General features: G+C 36.0%; 2 protein-coding genes across 3 annotated transcripts; one reads left to right on the forward strand and one right to left on the reverse strand.

The window, feature by feature from the left end:
* Positions 1–117: 117 nt before the first annotated feature.
* Positions 118–4,726, reverse strand: LOC137390059 (phosducin-like protein 3). The gene is made up of 7 exons (XM_068076302.1): positions 4,590–4,726; positions 4,150–4,277; positions 3,889–3,987; positions 3,487–3,630; positions 2,638–2,778; positions 1,318–1,385; positions 118–789 (listed from the first exon to the last, which is right to left on the reverse strand). The coding sequence occupies exons 1-7, from the start codon at positions 4,593–4,595 to the stop codon at positions 650–652; spliced, it is 726 nt and encodes a 241-aa protein (XP_067932403.1). The 5' UTR covers positions 4,596–4,726; the 3' UTR covers positions 118–649.
* A 230-nt stretch (positions 4,727–4,956) lies between these two features.
* On the forward strand, positions 4,957–19,391 carry LOC137391332 (uncharacterized). Of its 2 annotated transcripts, none has more exons than XM_068077773.1 (9): positions 4,957–4,980; positions 5,921–6,446; positions 6,767–6,920; positions 9,289–9,467; positions 11,160–11,964; positions 12,505–12,684; positions 12,813–12,919; positions 16,227–16,413; positions 18,979–19,391. In XM_068077773.1, the coding sequence occupies exons 2-9, from the start codon at positions 5,952–5,954 to the stop codon at positions 19,314–19,316; spliced, it is 2,445 nt and encodes an 814-aa protein (XP_067933874.1). In that variant the 5' UTR covers positions 4,957–4,980; positions 5,921–5,951; the 3' UTR covers positions 19,317–19,391. The 2 variants fall into 2 exon arrangements, with proteins under 2 accessions (XP_067933874.1, XP_067933875.1); XM_068077774.1 differs by lacking the exon at positions 4,957–4,980 and adding an exon at positions 5,119–5,174.
* Positions 19,392–20,385: the final 994 nt, after the last annotated feature.

The following is a 20,385-nucleotide window of genomic DNA, read 5'->3' on the forward strand; positions in this document are numbered from 1 at the left end:
GTTGTAATCCTAGGCTTGCACGAGCATTTTCTTTTCAGGCATGGTAAGGTTGAGCTGCAGAGTAATCCCTATTTATGTTTATGAAAATGTTCACCTCAGAATGACCCACACTAGCGACTTAAAGTCATATATAGATGTATTTTTGAACACTTCTCTATATTACAAAAGATATTAACCAAATGTTACCTAGTTAGGTGTATATTCACTTCTACACCTCAGAACTGCCCTAGTTAGCACCGTTGAATACTAGAGAAGAGCATTCAAGAGTGAACAACTCCTATAAAACAACAAGTTTTAACAAAGACAAAAAAATGTTTGAGATCGTAAAAAGGCAACAAGAATAAGAAGTATGTGCGTAATTGTACAATACAATAGCTTGAAAATCGTAGCTACTGGACATACAGATTGTCAACAACACGTCAGCTGACTTATAGCGAGGTGTTACGTTACTTTTGTTTTCTACACAAGGTGTTGCAGATATCCTTTGATATGAACGTGTTGTATAACCATGGCATTAATTACCAGTTTCCTCTAGTTCACTTAAGCTAGCTTTGCAAATGGGAGCACGCGAATGAATCCCTTGGCTGATAATATTAGAGGACCTAAAAATCTCATGTAAAGGAGTAAAAAAAGGTACCACGATTCTTGTCTACCAATCATCTTCATCATCGTCATTGCCAGCTGTTGCACTTCTAATATTTGATTGCATAACATCGTGCACTTGCTTGCGTGGATTTTCATCCATTTCTGTAGGAATTGCTCCCACCTGACCAAGCATCCACTCCAGATCTGTAAAGCAAGCACCGTGTAGCAAATATATCACAGGGTATATAAGCAGTCGTAGTGTCATACATGAAAAAAATAATATTTTCACAGAAGTTAATGAGTTTACAGAAGTTATTCAACAAACAGCTGTGCCACGAACATCTCACAAATGTTTCAAAAATAGGTCAGCATCATAGTCTTCAACTGGCAATACATGTTTTAAATTTGAAGTCTGTGTAAATCAATTACAACATAGCAAAATGTTCATAAGAATTAATCCTTTGACCATAGAAACATGATTGTACATAGAAAAGTGACTAAAATGGTACCATGGGCTATTTTGTTGGGCTAAAAATAGCGCCAGAGGCTATTTTATGTGGTGAAGTCTATCACATAAGTCGCTTAGCTAAAATGAATGCACCAACGAGTTTTACATAGTACTTGCATACACCATAACTTAATATTACAAATAAAATATGTAATATGATGCATAGTGTATGACTCATAGATATGACTAGACATTGTGAGTAGCGGGCTCTACGTATGACTCACCTTCACACTTACAACTCATGCCATGTAACTGGTCAGAACCTATCCACTGCTTCTTCAAGTCACCATCTCTGTAAGAATAAATACAACTTTGTTTGCTCGTTTACTTATCCATAGAAATAACTAACGTTCTCAATAGACAAAATTAATGTTATCAATAGACATAAATAGCATTATCCATAGACATAATTTATGTTATCCACAGACAAAATCAATGTGATCCATAGACACAATAAATGTTATCCATAGGTGTGACCAATGTTATCCACCGAAACACAACTAAATCCGCTCGCAGTATTTCGGTGGCTTGCAAAATGAAAACAATTTACATGTATAAATGAGAGAGAGAAAACCTCTTATGATAATGCAGAATTGTCTCACCCAGCAACATTTGCAGGGTGAGACAATTCTAGTTAATTTTATTAGGCTAGCTATAAACTGAATAATGCGAGCGCCTAGAAACAAGCAGTTGGAACATAATCACTCTTTCACACACTATGTGTTTGAAACACTTGAGTAAATGTCTCAACCGGTGAAAATCTGTTTCGTATGAGTACAAATTCCCTACTTTGGGAATATCTGAAAACCAGCCTTACTCTCCATGCCACGACATTAAGATTGCGTAGTATTTAATCGCTACACCTTCAAGTAGGAAAACTAACGTTTGAAATAACTTTCGTTCAACTTAATCGATACTAAAATATAATAAATCTGTGTGTAGTAAGACAGGAAGCCATTGAATACACTTGAAATATTTTGATTGCAATAAAGCTTAAATACTAGTTGGTGATCACCACTTACCACTGACCGATGTCCTATTACACGTATTCACACCAGGGTGGCAACTATGTAAAGACTACTCTATGATTACTTCACAGCTAAAAGATTAAAAATGGCTCTAAAGTGAATATCATTTTTATCAATCTTATTAAATAGAGATTAAATTTTATTTTAGCTCTTAAGTTAGAGTATTTTGATTTTGCATTTCAACTCTTGTAACTTAGGTATGATGAAGGATGTCAGTAAAAAATGCTGCAGAAATGATTCCGATGCCATCATTCACCTTGCATGGAGATCGTAAAATGACATCAGAACTACATGTATGTGTATGACGACATGCGTAGGTAAGATGAGCATTACTATAGATACGCAGATGAAACTCCATACTATACCTATACCATACCTATATCCATTCTATATCTATACACGTGTTTTATTTGTGTTAATGTTGTTTAATTACCATAGAATGCATCTCATAGAGACGACTTCTTTTCACTCTATGCAAGAACAGTAAAAAAATGAAGGCACTCAACTATTACTTACTTATATACGAATATAGTAGGTAGGTTTTTATCTGGGTAGTTGGGAATGCACACGGATGCCCGTCCTTTCACAAACTTGCTTGTAGGAAACTTGGCTGCCAGCTCAGTAACATGCTGATTGATGAGTTTGCAATGAGGAAGCCTAAAAATGAACATCAAACACATCCTGTCATCAAATAAAGCTCAGTTTGAGAATTGAATGATTGCAGCCAGCGGATAGAGGCTGCAATAATCATTCCTTCCAACAAATCGACTTTTAAGATATCGCAAAAAATAAAATCTGACAATAACTTTCACTCGAATGGAACCATCATTTAATTGCTCTGAATATCATGGACTGAATCTAGTTTCTTAGTTGTCTAAGTTGCAGTTAATGACAGATTAGATGTTGATTAAGCAAACAAAAAGCTAGAATTAATGAAATATCAACTCTATCAATATCTCTCATACTAACTAACCTATCATGATCACCCCAACTATGATTGATGCACAAAAAGCACTTTTGACTTCAAATTTCATAAATTTTTCGAAAGAACTGATTCTACATTGTCGAGCTGTACTAATTATGCCAAAGGAAGTTCAAATAACTTTTTCGTCAAAGAAACTTGGGCTAAGTTGAAAGTTAAAATTAGTTTATTAAATTCAAAACTGAAACTGGAAATAGGCAGACACTAAGAAAAATCCTAATGAAACTTTTCTTACCTGAAATATAAAACAAAATAATAGGTCAATTGAGGAATGTAGAATTGAACTCTAGTTTAGAAACTTCAAATTTTCAATTCCATTAATCAAAGTCTTACACAATGGACTGTGTGAAGGTATCGGCTGTCATCAACTCTGACCCACTTACCCTTCACTGTATACGTGAACTATAACCCAGATAGAATCTCCTGCCTTATTCACTTCATCCACCCAATCTGCCTTGCTGATTTCAAGCACGCTGCCAAACATGCTCTTTTTCTGCTGAGCCATCATCTCCAACATACGCTGCCTCCTAAAGCCAAGACAGTAATATGCATAACATTCATGAGCCCCCTCCCACTGTGGTTTGTAAGTACAAGACAAGCATATGCTATATTATGTATTACTAGCTGCATGATGTGCAATTTATTATCACGAAGTAAGCAGTCCAAGTTGCACAACTGCTATAATCTTTGGAAGGAAAGATCAGATATGTCTACAGTGACAAGCCTTATACGACTATAATAGCTCAACAAATAAAAGTAATGTGAATGAGATTGCTTCATCCTACCTATACATTTCAAACATGCGTTCATCTTCTTCATCAATATCATCTTCAATATCTTCTAACTCATCTTTAGTCATATCCTCATACGCCTTATCTTGTGTTCTGAAAAATAACCTTTAGATGCTAAAACAGCATATCTATTCCACGGAGCTATTGCAAAGTATGATATTAGTAAAGAAAACACTATGAAAAGTTTTTGACAACCAATATAACAAGGCTAGTTGTTGGTAATGAAGCCTTCCATTTAAATCTAGGTCTATTTACTTTTTTTCAATGGTGTTTTCCAGCATATTCACTATATCATCTTCTGTTATTTCCTCTTTCTTTTCCTTCGGTGGTAAGATCCCTTTGGCTCGCAAAACATCGTTCCATTCTGTGTCTGCTTCAGGATCCTAGGTGAGTGTACATGAATAATATATTACGAATTGTTTTAAAATCAAATATTAAGCAGAATCCATAACAAGGCTGTTGATGTGTAAACGAGGTAACAACAATAATACATAAAATTCAAAGTATAGTCAAATAAAAATCACTTATATCTGTTTTGATTTCACTCTCCTCAAGCTACTACATTTGAACGGGAATGGTAAGTAAATGAGATAATGTCTATTGTTAAGACAAGCAGTTTATGACGATTGCCAGCATGGAAAAATGTTTGTCACTCTTAATAGTTTGATCCGGCATACTTATGAAAATGGCATTACCTGCATCTTTAGAGTAAAACTATTCCGACTAACCCACTGATTAGAATGTAAATTACTGATACCCTAGTTTGAATGAATAAGTCTAGCAACTTCTTGCGGATGCATTAGTCATGATTGTTAGAACGGATTCTGATACACTATCACGTCGATTTAGATGTAGCGATAGTGCAAAAGTTAGATTATTAGTAACTCAGGCTATTTACTATAAAAGGAGTTCGCGAATGACAGCTACTGCAAGAGACGATGACGTATGACAGGAGTCGTTTGCCCTTGCAACCGCTGAAACATTTCGCCAATAAATGCCATTAACGACCAGTCGTCTTAACAGAAGGGCGTACTCAAAATTAGCCTATTGTTCCGAGCGTAAATTCACATGTGCTGTGAAGACAAGGTCATTCTCTTTACTAGATATAATATGTAGTTATTTGGATATTTATGCCTTTGCATCAAACATAATGTGCATGTTTGATCGTAGAAATGAATAAATTTAGCTATTTTTGAGAGACTTTATTCTATTTGTCATTGGTAGCTGTGACAGACGTGCTATTAGCGTTCAAACTTGCAATTAATATTGCAAGGGATAAGGTACTTAAGTTTGATTGATACATTTGTTATTTATCAGTAATATAGATTTTAAAGAAACTGCTAGGTCATCAGAGGGTGGGGGTGAAGTTTGGCACTGCTATTGGAATAGTTTATGGAGAGAACGAGGTGATTTGGAAGGCTGAGTAGGTCTTTCAGTCTGTTGGGTTGGTGATCGATCATACCTGCCAACTCTCACGCATTGGGCGTGAGACTCACGCAATCACCCCAAAGAAAAAATGAAAATGCGTGAGATTTTTGCCCCAATTTCCAAAATTTTATATATGCTGTGATTGATACATCAATTGCCCCAAAATTAAATCTCACGCATTGCCCCACTCTTGGGTTGGCAGGTCTGTGATCGATAGAATGGGATTGTCCTACCAATTACTCTACAAAGTATTGGGAATGGTGCAGTTTATTATCGAACGCAGATGGGCTGTTTTAAGTCGTTATTTCTAATAGCTCCTAGATAAGGTCTGATATTGTTTATTGACTGTTTTAATCATTTTATTTTAAGTGTTGATTAATGTAACTAAGAGCTTTAAATTGACCTTTCCAAATGCTGCAAGTACAGTTTTCAAGGAAATGAACTTCCTAAGATGAAAAATGTCATGGGGTCATTATCATTTTATTGATAGACGGCATTGCTGTAATTTGTGACAGTTTCTGATCTTCAAATTTTTGTGCTGTAATCTTCTATTGATACAGAATTTTTTTTGTGCAAACTTGCTTGTTTCATGTTTTAGACCTTAGTAGTAATCATTATCTGTTGTAATCATGGATCCTGATTATGAACAATATGGCCAAGCATCGGCTTCAACGACCGAAATTTCGAAAGAAGCTTCTGAAGGTGAACGAATTTCAGAGATTCTCCAAACCCACATCGCTGAAGAAATAGCTGGTCTTCAAAGTGATATTAATGAAACAGACAAACGTCTTAACGAAACTCAGCTGATTCTAGATAGATTAAGAGCGGCTATGTTGATTTCATTTTACAACCGAGCGGAAAATAAAAATGATCAAACATGCTCTGACGTTCAGCAAGGTATCCATCCTGCAGTTAAAAAAGAAATAGGAAAATCAATCCCAGTATCAGACAGACCCGAAAACTTCAAACCTGTGGAAAAACTGGTCGAGGAGAATAAAAGCATCCCAAGAAAATCCAATGTTAATTCTGAGATGAAATGCTCAAGGGGCAAGTCGCAGCACCGAGTGGTTGTGGGGAATGTCTCTAAATATATACCCATTGATATGAGACAGCGTAATGACCAGGTACGCAGCTACCTTATATGTAAACTTGCCTCATGTCGTGAGTGTTCATTTGTATATAAATGCTTGTTGATATTAAACAATAATGTAAGGACATTAATTAATGAAAGCACATGTTCTTGCAAAGTTGGCTGATGGTGTAAGGCTGAGAACTTTATTAACATATGAGGATATAAATACATGTGTACCACTACACTTGGTTTTTTTTAAATTGACGGTTTGTCTGTTCAAACAGTGACTTATTTCAAATGAGTCAAATGTTTTTTGAGTACGCAATGTATATCTCCCATCATGACAAATAAAATGATGTTGTGTTGCTGCAGTCTAGTCATAAATGGATGGTGTATGTGAGAGGGCCAAGGGAGCATCCGGACATCAGCCACTTTGTGAAGAAGGTTTGGTTCTTCCTTCACCCTACGTACAAACCGAATGACCTTGTTGAGGTTACATCTCCGCCGTTTCACCTCACCAGACGAGGTAGTTTATATGTTACTAATCGTTATTTTTGGAGATTATCTCATGTTCGCACTAAAGATACTTGAATAATTATGACAATCAAGTTAAAATTATGATTTTATGGAAAATTTTGCTCTTTAAAGCACATAAATTACATAATTTTTTTATTGTATATTTCAATACATCAGAGTCTTGGCTTTTGAATGAGCTATTGTTTGCCATGGTGAGACAGACATTGGTTGGTGTTTATAGGATTTCCCCAGAGCTCTACCGCAAAAAAGTTTACTGGCATAGTCTCGAAAATTATGACGTCACAATTCTCATATTCGTTGTTGTGTGCTCTTACCTCTTATTTATCAACTACGATAATGACGCTAGTGGCAGGCGAAGGTAGGACAACTCCAGAGAACGACAAAGGAATCAGTGTCATTAGTTCTCCATGTACATATTATTTCTATGATAAGTACCTCAGACTCCAAGAACCATACTATATTTTCCCGATGATATTATGCACTAGCTCTTTATTTTTAATGTGATGTTGTGGGTGACGACTGAGACTAATTAATTTCAAGCATAGTGTGATCTCGCGAAAGTGCGATTGACATATAGTCCTAGAGCCACGCAACCGCAGGTCATAATTTAATCGATGTGATTTCATTACCTTTATCAACGACAGTATATTTATTGAAGCATAATTAATTAACCCAGAACATGTGTTTGTATTGGTCGGGCGTTAGCACGATCCGCGGGCATTGTTGATTATCTAGAATCTTAGTTTATTATTAGCGCTCTCCGGGTTTAACAGCACCGATTGTCACAGAAAAATGTTGCCTCAATGGCAGCGAAACGGATCGACGACCTAAGGCTAAATGAGAATTAGGTCGTCACATTTTGAGTACCTGAACCAAGTGTTTTTTTGCAGGACGTACTTTTGACACCCTGTTTTTCATAGTTCTATTATTCTTTGTGTATTGAATATAGGCTCATTCAAAAGCCAAGACTCTGATGTATTGAAATATATAATTAAAAAATTATGTAATTTATGTGCTTTAAATAGATCTTTGCGTTAGACATTTATCAAATGAGTCTTGTCTATTTGAAACTGTGTCTCTTGTCAAGAGTTTGGTTACTAATAAAATATGGCTTAAGAGTTAAATGGTGAAATGTTTTGGTTAAAGCATCTATTTTATAATTTAATTAATGCATTAATGTCAAGTCTATAGTATATTATGTTTCTTATTCACAAACACTTTGCTTTTGTTCTGTATCATTTTCATTGGTTACACATGGCTAGTATCAGCGCTGTTCCTTATTGTAAATATTATTATTATTGTTCCTTATTGTAAATAACTTTAAATCATTTATTTTACACCAAAGTCACCTGTCTGAAAATTTGGTCAGCCATTGTTACCATCACAAAATGTCTAGAGTATTATGCAAACCAACCCGCTAAGGTAATCGTTCAACCGCATTACATGAAAATTTGTTTTTGTCACCAGCAACTTGGGCAATAATATGCTTAGCCTTTTTATTTGCTGTGTTCTACAGTAATCCCTTATTCCTCTGCAGTTAATCAGGACATCTAATCACCCCCTTCCTTGTGAAAGGTTAAGTCATTTTTTCATTAACCATAAGCATTTTACTCTTATATTCATTTTACAATTTTGAAGGGTGTCACAAACACTGCACTTTTACACTCCAAGCAAACCACAATGATTGAAATCATGATGGTGCTCGTGGAGGGATCTCATCGAATGAAAAATAGAGAGATTGATGCATTTTAGTCATTTTATTTGTTTTAATGTTTAAATTTTTTATGAATATTATTACTCCGTGAAATACCGAAGTCGTGAAAGCTGAAGCAAGGATTGCTGTATACCTAACAAAGCCTTTTTAAGTGTTATATTTGATGAAATTCTTGTAAGTTTGGTTGGATTAAAGCTAGAAAGGCATCTAAACTCACTCATGTAAGATCTTTTACTCTCTTTGTGTTTTTATGCTTTTAGACACTCTGATATGCTTTAGTCAATGACCGTGTCAGGTCAACTAATCGTTAATACTTTTTTATCTGCCAAAACATTTGTGCATCTTAGGTTATCTAGATAGCACATATCTCAAGTCTAAAATGTAATATTAACAGAAATCCTTTGCACTCTAAAATTTTTCAATTGGCTAGCCCTGGTTTGATGAGGTTTTGTCGGGTGCTCTCCAAACTTAGCTGGTTGGCTCCTTCAAATATTTAGAACCAAAGTCTCTTTTTAATTTTTCACACATTTTCTGACAAATAATGCAATACGTTTAACTTTACTCACTGATGCCAGTATTTTCTAGCAAACTACGATATTTGTCCTTGTTATTCTGCTTGTCTGTTCAGATTCTATGTTGACAGGTTGGGGAGAGTTTCCAGTTCGAGTGCAACTGCATTTGAAAGATGAAAAAGGAAGGAAGGTTGATGTCATCCATCACTTGAAGTTAGACAGTACCTATTCCGGGGAGCAGCATCTAGGAGCTGAGACCCATGTGGATGTAGAGGTGGAGCCAGCTGACACATTCACTCCTACCTCAAAGGTTACTGATGCTCTACTCAATATCTATACAAGCAGATCTGGAATTGTTGAAATTTTGTTGTTAAGAAGGTTGTACATGCATAATTATTAAAACAATAACAAGCAAGTACACCTGAGTATTCAATATGTCCCACATCACTGAAAATAGCCCTAAAGCCATACTGATATTTGCACTACATTAATAGAGTTATGCCATTAATAGAGTTATGCCATTAATAGAGTTATGCCATTAATAGAGTTATGTCATTAATAGAGTTATGCCATTAATAGAGTTATGCCATTATTAGAATTATTTAGTGGTAACCTAACACAATAGTTTTAGCATGAATATGTATGTTTGTAAAGTGTTATCTGGCACTCGATAGTGTTGGCGCCAATATGCGTAGCAGTTTGGAGTTGCCTTCTCTCTTGAGTAAAGTTAATTGAGAAGACGTGTCCTTAACATGTTTAGTTGCGTTTGCATAGCAGGCATGACGCTTGCTAGGTTTGGCATTCCCATGTCACATAACTGATCCAATCAATCAAAAGGTGAGGTGAAGGCTATTTATTATTGGTTAATGGTAAATTATATAATAATCCAAACTAGTCTGGTTGCTGTGGTACCAACATTATAAACCACAAATATTTTTTCTAATATTTTTTTTAATGATTCAATAATTTTTATGTCATTATTATTTAGCTGTCTAATTTATGTTTAATAATCTCTCATCAAACACTTTTTTCAAAGGTCACCATTTTTGCCATAACTCACCAGCTGTTTGTCTCAACATTGTGGCAAGTCTAGTTTTAAGGTTAGTACTGTATCGCCGTATGTTGGAGTTGTCTTTTCAGTGATTATTTGGTGACTATGTGCACTGTAGACCAATCACTTCACCAAGACAATGTGGATATGTCAGAAAACATCACAGAAGTCAAACTTTTCAGATATTTCATCGAACATCCGCGACAGTTTGCGCGGCGATGGTGATTCACCATTGCAGATTGCTTAATCTATATTTCCCTTCATGGCTATTGCTGTGGGACTAAAGTTTCATCATTTCAGCCATAGCATTCTGTAGTGAGAACACTATGTTGCCGACTATTTGCCGATGTAAATGCGGATGCGTTTCTGTTAGTGTGAACAATCACAGACGATCTCCTATGTATTGTGCGATTAACGCTGACACGATCTCCGATGTATTGTGAGATTAATGCTGACAAACTGCAAAATAGTATGAACCAGTCTTCTCATTTATAATAAGCATCTTTCTCGTTGTCTTAAAATTTAGGTATTTTTTTAAGTAATAAGTCATGTTGGGTTTTAGATTCACTCTGTCCAATGCATTTATGTATCTTCAGTACTGCCTGACTTTTTCGCACTACTGAAAATGGTGAGAAAGTCTATTTCAAGATCGGTGTAATGTGCGATCGACGTGTAAACAAGTGTGTGTCACTGTGTAACAAGTGAACACTTATGCTTTAGGTGGTATTGAGGCTCCTGGTCAGGTACCAATTTCTCTTTGGACTTTTGTTATTCAACAAGCGGTTGTGCTTGCATGTCCACCGTTATATTTTTTGCATACTACTATGTCTTACTATCCTATTGGTAGCCGTAATACAGGAGATTTCCAAAAGTTGATGAATTACCTTAGAAATGTGATAAATCCAAAGTGAATGAGAAATCCTCAATGATCAGTTATAATTTGTGTTACAGAAAATTGTCAATGACGAATGCATTCCCGCTGAAAATGCTACAGCTCCAGTTACCACGCAGGACACAACTATTAGACACTCTTCGCCTAAGAAGAGAGCCAATGAAACTGAAACTTCTACCGAACACGGCTCACGTACACAAAGAATCAAACTAGATCCACCAGATCCGGAAAGCAGGCAATCTCTAAACATTTCTAAGCCTTGTCAAGGTGTTACACCCTCAGCAGGCGGTACCATACGAGTGAAGCAGCCAAAGTTACTCGCTACTCTGTCTAAATCCTCAGCTAACAATAACACCCAGGGTTTTACGAAGAAAACACAGACATCATTTCCTATTGGTATTAGCACTGCTAATGGAGTTCATCCTTCACCTAAAGTTATATCGCTGCTGCGTCCAAGGCTGCCCGTCAGACCTGGTGGCATCGAAGTCAAGCGTAGTGATGTTAGAATGAAAGGCGCGCAAAGCCTCCTCCGACATAACAGTGCTTTGATTGTATCTGCAAAAGTTTTGGATAAATCTATCGACTCCCAAAATACCTCAGGAATGCTGCTTAAAACTGGTGTGGCAGGTGGGGTAGGGCTAAACAATAGTGGGAAGATGGATAACCACAGAGATATGGTGACAAGTCGAGCAGGTGATAGCACAGCGACTCAAGGACATGCTGAGAACAAGAAGCCACCTGCGGTTTATGTAAAATGCAAACTGCCTAATGGTACAATCATGCTTGTAAGGAAACATGTTCTTGACCAGGCTAAACAAAAACAACTTCAAAATGATAAAAATAGTTTCCAGCAAAAGTCTAATGGTAAGAATTTTAGAATTATAATGAGCTCTTTCATTCAACATTGAATAAGTTTTTATACAGCGACAGCGTAGCGACACATCCCCATATGGCGCTGCAATGCCATCACGAAAACAGTCATGCTGTTCTTATGCTGTCACGATTCAGTGTCACTATTTGGAAGCGAAACACTCGTTCAATGCACCATGGAAACGGCCATAATGGCCAACGGTGTCGGACTTGTGCCTGTGCATAGGTCTTGTTTTTCTGTTACTTCCTATGCAGACATATGGAAACATGATCTGCTTGTCCGCCCAGCATCATGCTTCGGCACCGGCGCTTCCAGTTGTCACTACACTATCACTGTATGAAAACTTAGTCCTCAAAGTATCAGCAGCTCAAAACGCACAAACTACTCATTCAACTGAATTAGATTATGGTTACAAATAACTTGTGGATGTCTACTTAAGACACATTGGCCTACCCAACATTACTGCTATGAGAAGTGATAGCGAGACTCTAATTTTAAGTGTTGACTGTTGGATGTGAATTTATTCTGCTCAGTTTCAGAGGGAGTTGACTCTGCTCAGAAGCCATGTTTGCCATCAGCAGAGTTTATTGAAGACGCTCAGACTCTGCTGACTCGTCTTGTGAAAGTGTTTCCTCTCCTCTGCTCCCCCACCAGTCCTACGCGCCACTATTCTCAGTTACCAACTTTTGAAACCTATTCTTCATGGCCTGTTGGTAAGACTATTTTTACTCGTGTCTTAAACACCACCAAAGCCGTCCTGTTTCAACTGCAGTTGGAGTTTTGTTTTGCTTTAAGCTCTTGAAGCTTTAGTTTTTAAGTTGTATTTCGCTCTATTCTTCAGGTAAAAGGCGAGCGTTGGAGTGGCAGAGAGCAAAACAAATAAAAGAACATATGAAGAGCTATAAAGATGTTCCTGGAATTAGCTTGTGGACCACAAAGAATGTTTTGGTAGGATTCTTTTACCTTGTAATACACTTAACCCTTTCTGGCATAAAACATTGTTAGTTAAATTAAATTTACTGTTTTCAATAGTCCATGTATTAGATACATTAAACATTGTGGATATTTCATGTAGATGTCAGTGAATCTCCAGGTTGGTTATTCATTATTATCATTATTAGCATAAAAATTGTTTCTTTCAACTTCAATATTAAAATCATTATTAATATATTAAAGTATGCACAATCATTTTATGTTTGCATGGAATATATATAATATATGTAAAAATAATATGTTATATATAGAAAATGCTAAAAATAATATTTGGCGTTGATTTCCTAAACAGAGCAATCATACGGTAATATGGTAAAGGATGGCTAGGAGAGGACAATTCTGTGAGCCAAGGTTTTCCCTGGTATATAGTAAAGAACGGTAGATTCTCCTACAACGTAAATAATCCATTTCAGGAATGGTTACATTATAGGAATTTTATGTCATATGAACAGCAAAATACATGTAAATTACCTCATTCGTTCTAAGCTCTTTCCAAACTCACTCCTTTGGCCCTTCCAGAAAGAAAAAATTAAACATGACTTGTTTGATTTAACGACTGTACAGTAACTGTAGTATTATTGGTCTGTATTGACTAGTTTTTTACTTTTTCTTAACCCTTTCGCGGGCAGAGCGACGTTTTTGTCGCTTTGCGATACGGCTGCTAATGGGCAGTGCGACGTTTTTGTCGTTCCGGTAACGTATTTTATTATTGCAGTTTCTGGTTAGCTAAATGCCGTTTTTTGTTTACTTTTTTTACCAATAGCAAGCTACGATATAGTAGTTTCGGTTAGCCTCAAAAATTGACTTTAAGGTTGAAAAAAACGATCGTTTTTAGCAGTGATGAATAAATAAACTTTCGAAAAAAATTAGAAAATTGTTCTAAATAATTTATCAACTTTTATTTTTCTTGCTTCGGTTTTAGCTTTTATTTACTGAATTTTTTGAGAGTTTGACTTTAGTTTACTGTCATGGCGACTTCTAAAAGAACCTCCCGAGATTATTCTGATAAAGCAAGTACTAGTACCGAAATTACTAAGAGATTCAGAGCTGACAGTGACTTTTTAGATTTAGTAGCAAGAGTTGACAGTGAATCAGGTTTGAATTGTGATTGGAATGACTTTACATCTGGAAGTGACAGTGATGAAAAGGGTGGTAGCAGTAATGATGAGGATGTGAGTAGGAGTGATGCCAGTGCCTGGAAGAATATAACCAACATAAACAGAGATAATCTCCTACAATTCAGCAGTTTATAGCAGTGACAGGCCCAGTATTTACTCCAGTAGATGCTCAACCAGTAAAGTATTTTGAAAAGTTTTTTGAGACTGTCAATCCAGGAAGTACATTTTTGTGGGAGCTCTTTGTTACACAAATAAGTACATGGTGCAAAGACTGTGATGTGGGCCTTTGTTAAGGAGAATGCTTTCGAAAATATCATTCGTAAAGAGACAATTATTATGAAAAGCATATATTTTATGTTATACATTTTTATTTGTTTATAATATATATATATGCCTATGGACATATACATGCACCTTTAAACATAGATATATGCACATAATAACACACAGAAAAGTGTATGAACCTTTTAAAAAAAATTGATTTTTTGGAAAATTAATTCGCCCATGGGAGTCTGATTTAGTTTTGAAAATTCACCCGCGAAAGGGTTAATAATTGCTATTGGTTCATGATTTCGGTAATTTTACAATAAGTTATGGGGAGCCCACACCTTCAATGTCAATTACGGTACATCGGTTCTTTTCATTTTTTCTAGAGAGCAAGGTTTATTTTGCTCTCAAGAAATATTGCAAAATAGTTTGTCTAAAATAATGTAGAACAAAAATATATTCTTACTATACCTACTAAAAACAGTGTCTGTCTATCAGTCGCCAGGGTTCAAATTTAGGAAAAAAGATAGCTTTCGACGAGACTAAATCTCCTGACTTTCATCTTGGTATATCATCACTACAACGCCTGCACGAATAGATCGCCCTCATGTTTTTCTGAATTATTGCTTGGCTACTTATTTTCTGTGCTTTGTCGACACACCTGACGACCTCTAATACCAATCTAGATTTCTAGGGTACTAGTATAATGTATATAATCGAGAGCCCTATACGTCGTTTTTTATATATACCGTAATATATTATATAATATTATATATATAATATTTATATATAATAGAGATACCCTATACGTCGTTTTTTCTCTCAAGTGCAACAAGAGCAAAAGCGATGTTTTTAAAGCTAGGTACAAAATTCTATGGGACTCTTGTTATTGAGATCGATTTTGAGAACTTGCATTAAATTGACACTTTACGTTATGTTGTAGGGGCTGTACTGTGGTTATAGGAATTATACGTTGTAGGGCCTGTACTGTGGTTATAGGAATTATACGTTGTAGGGCCTGTACTGTGGTTATAGGAATTATACGTTGTAGGGCCCGTACTGTGGTTATAGGAATTATACGTTGTAGGGCATGTACTGTGGTTATAGGAATTATACGTTGTAGGGCCTGTACTGTGGTTATAGGAGTTATACGTTGTAGGGCCTGTACTGTGGTTATAGGAATTATACGTTGTAGGGCATGTACTGTGGTTATAGGAATTATACGTTGTAGGGCCTGTACTGTGGTTATAGGAATTATACGTTGTAGGGCCTGTACTGTGGTTATAGGAGTTATACGTTGTAGGGCCTGTACTGTGGTTATAGGAATTATACGTTGTAGGGCTTGTAATGGGGTTATAGGAATTATACGTTGTGGGGCCTGTACTGTGGTTATAGGAATTACACGTTGTGGGCCTGCACTGTGGTTGAAAGAGTTATTGAGGTTTTTTGCATTTATCTCATCTTCGTTTCATCAAAATCCATTTTATTTCGTATTATTTGAAATACAAACTTCGCTTTTGTCATATGTCTTCATAAGAAGAAAACTACAAGACACCAGACTAACCTAAGTTCTCTTGCGTTGTTATCTCTATTCAGCCATTTTTTCATATATGAGAGCTACATGTATATAGCTAACAATCAAGAGCTAGCTAAGCATTTACATTGTACATCAGATTTGAAAGCTTTTATTTGTAGGTTGATACTTGGATTAGCTATCTTTGCACTGCCATCTCTATCTTTTCTTTTTGCTATTACATTTACTATTTCATGATATAGAATTTGAAGCAGGTTGTATTATCATTGTACCTTTTACTACACATTAGCTACAATATTATTCTTTTTCGGTTTATAAAATACTTTTTGTTAATTTTGCTAAGATATGGTGCAGACGATACTTGTACACTCCTTGCTGTCCTGAGGATAGACTGCTGCCGTTGCCAAGTGGTCTGATTCATTTGCAACCGGCAACAAACATTGAGTCTCTTGCTGACGATTTGTTGAATGAAAAGCGCGTTAGCAGGTGCTCGGACGCTGATGAGCCTGTGGATATGACAGACACTGCAGGTACTTTAGTCTTTATTGAGTGTTAGTTACAGTCATTGATATTAAAGTAGGATGGACATTATTTATACAGACTATATTTGACATATGAAGCTAATTTGTTTTGAGATTGGCATCATATGTTAAAAGTGTCATCCATGAATATATTCGTTTGTCTTCCATATATATAAATCTCAAAGTCTGGCGTTCGGTGTGTCCAGCTATAGCTATTAAAATTTATCAATGAAATATCCGCTTCGTGTTGGGTTTGATCTCGGAACCTAACGTTCACCAGGTGATAGTCTAATCCATTGAGCTACGCGAGATGCTATTGGTTCATTGGGCAATATGAGTCGGTATCTAGGTTAAACTAAGCATAGCACTTTGCATTTTGGCGCTACGTCACTAAAGCTTGCTCTCACGGTTCTTATTAGTAAGTTTTGCAATTCGGATACTAGCTTGCTCAAATTGGCCATTGGCAATGTACGAGGCTAATGGCAAATAGCAGGCAACTACATTATCTACCATTGTTTATAAGCTGTTTTTTTAGTACTTGTGCAACGCCGGAAGTTTGGCTAGTATACCTATACAAATACACTGTAATTCATATAGCATGTTCGACAACCCAAAAAACCAACAATGATTCCTTAATAGCTATTGGAGGCAAATACTTATAGCAATACAACAAATGGATTACAAATAATAGTGTAATAAATTTATCGTAAAAATCTTTATAGAAAAAGGATATTTATTGTTGGTTTACCTTGAAGACATGCGAGCGAAAGTAGTGGCTCATTGATGTGTAGCTTTAGGTTTGCAGATAGAGGGGGTGATGGCGATACGGAACATACCTACTTCACCTTAACTTGAGACTAAGTCTAAAGTGTAAATTGACTTAGCTTATACATCTGTTATTACCGCTGTTTTTACAGTGAATTTTAATTTTCACCAAAATGTTCACTTACGACACTGCCATGTTTTGAAAAAATGGCTGTTGTTTGATGAATTCTACTTCAGGTGCACAATGAAGTAGTCTCGCAAAATCAGATTTTGTATCGTATGTTGGAATTTTTCTTATGATGAGGTGATCATAAGTAGATGTTTAGCTGCAGTTTTGTAATAAATGAAAACTTCGGTACAATGACTTAGTGTATGAGATTAATACTACTTCATCATCTCAGTGCATCATACATTTTGTTTTCTTACTCTATTTAATCTGTTCCATATTTTTAAAAAACTTGATTAAAAATACTTCAGCTAATTACTTACAAAAAAGAAATGCAGTTTATAAAAATATGTAAAAAATATATTGTCTAAAAACTACATTTTATGTAAGAAGCTGAACTAAATATATAGAGTAATAAAAATATGTTTTTATTGTCATTTTGCTCTAACATTATACTGATTACAGACAGGCAAAACAAGGTGTACTTTGACGATACAAGAGATGTGCAGTGCGTAGGCAGAGGTAGTGATAGATAGGAGTCTGTCTAACTCAGATCTTTTAAACCTTAGAATAATATACCTCATTTATATATATATATATATATATATATGACATCTTTTATTCTTAGTTGTCTCATTCCAAGTTTCCTTCTTATTTGCCATCACATTTCTCTGCAGCGCCACTGCTAGGTAAACTTTGTGGACTTTCTAAAGAATTGATCTGAAGTTGTTTGCTCATGTTTTTCTATAATTTCTTGCTTTAATTTTAATAAATGCATCGCCCTCTTTTTTTACAGTCACTGCTGCTTTAGACATGATTTTAAAATTAAAAAAGGAAGGTGTGAAGCACCAATTAATATTATTTGAGCACTGTAGAGCCAAACTATGTGCAGGAGAACTGACTACGTAAGCGCTGATATTCAAACCACAATATTTCGACAAACTGCGAAGATGGTACGATGAAAATTAATTTCGGTTTGTAAATAGTTGTGTAAATTTTACTTGAAATATCAAAAATTTGTATGTTAAGGGGATTGTAAGTTGAGGCTACACTATGCGATGATTTTCTGCTTTTTTAAAAGACAATACATGTAATTAAAAATTGCCAAAATGTAGGAATGCATGGTCAGTGTTTAATTGACACAAGATTTTTGAGGTTGTCAATCTTAGGCATTAGTCTGTCTGCCTCGTTGATAGTTTTCTGTATTTCATGAATTGATTTAATACATCCGAATTTCGGTGATACCATGTTTATATTTTCAAAAGTTCAGTTGATTGAGTGATTAGGACTTAATATAATCACATATTGAATTTTTTTTGAGGTTGTGTTATTTTGGACAGCATCCTATCATGATGCTCATTACTGAAATGAACAGTCCTTGAAAAATCATAGCATTTTCCACATGTATCAACCCCCATCCACTCATTAAAAGCAGTTTATAATAAATGGGTACACTCTGAGCTTCAGTTATTTTCACCAGAGAGAAGACAAATCCTTTTTAGAGGAGGCTTTAAAAAGCCATGGTCTTAGAAATCCTTTACTGCACTTGCCCGGAAGATTAGTTTTTGCCATTTTGCTTTGTCAAGTCATTTCCTTTGCGCTGCAGCCATTTCGTCATCATTACAATGGTTGGTCTATTTTAGTCAGAGCTCCTGCCCAACAACATTCACAAGACACATGTCGGGTTGCACTTGTGTCTAATGAAGAGGACGAATTTATGCGAGAGTTGGCTGGGCAAGCTGGTGTTAGTCTCGGATACACTGATGTAGACAGTAATCTTTCAAGCAATGCCACCAGCTATGTTCTCGGCAAGCTTTATAAGAACTTCATGGAACAGCTCTTACGGAGTTCGCATGCCGCTATAGAGTCTGGATCAGACAGCGTAAATAATGTTCGAACTTTAGAACTTAGGCCAGATCACGTTCGAGCTGCCATTGCGGATGACAAGATCTTTGCTTTTCTTATGGATGTCTTCGTGTAGGAACAATCACTGGAGCAAAGAGAGTGTTTCTGTTTCTGGGGAGCTGGTATCTATGGTAGATAGTCTCAGTCTGAGCTACACCACCAAGTGAAAGTTGATGTTAACTTGAAAAAATAAAATTTTGAAAACTCATACATGATTATGATGTATTATTTTTCTTTATACAATATCTAGCTACTAGATATGAGCTTCAACCATGCGTGGCTCTTCCTAATTGCTCAAAAGATGAAATTATAATCCTATATCATAATGCAACACTGGCCAACACTAATTCTTGAACCATGAACATGCATTGCCTAATTCACCAGTAATCTATCAACCTATTGGATTGATTTCATACAATCTCAAACATTTTGTTGCTTCTGTAAAATGTAACCAGTAGATTCGATCAGTTGACTACTTAGAACGTCGTTTACATAGCCAGCCTCCATAGCTACTTGCTGACTTGTTATTGTTCATACCAGCATAGCTTCAAAACGCAAGTTAGCATAAGAGATAGTTTGGGAGACACTAAGAAATGATAACTCCTGTACCAGCATCACAACAAAATTTGAGATTTGAAGGTGTATACTTGCAGGGGTTTGACTACATACTTGGCAACTGTTTTTGAACTCATAACATTGCGCATAAATCGGCAAAATTATGTAGGCCGACTGACGAGTTGTTTACTTGCTTATTTTTATTATGATGAGCTTACCTAAGTTACAGTTATCAATATTTTAGGCAAGTGTCTTTCACTGTTGCATTTTATTAGACACAGACTTTTGAGATGTAAGCAAACTGGTGGTGTGTTAGGTTACCGTGGGGTTTACAATACTGCGCGTTTATATGAGCGTAATTATGTAGCTGGTGGACTAGTGATGAACTTTTGCTGTTTTGTTAAATGACTAGAATTAGGGCTCATTGCGGATGTGATTACAAGAGTACATGTAATTTGTTTACACTCATTGATACGGTAGCTAGAGGACTCGCTGCACGCGAGCCAAACTTTTGTCCTGTAAGCAGATGGCGTCCGTTGCTAATGTGCTCCGCTCAAGATGGTCACTACGCGGTTTCTACGAAACTGATT

Source organism: Watersipora subatra, chromosome 3, assembly GCF_963576615.1.
Source record: "Watersipora subatra chromosome 3, tzWatSuba1.1, whole genome shotgun sequence".
NCBI classification, from domain to species: domain Eukaryota; kingdom Metazoa; phylum Bryozoa; class Gymnolaemata; order Cheilostomatida; family Watersiporidae; genus Watersipora; species Watersipora subatra.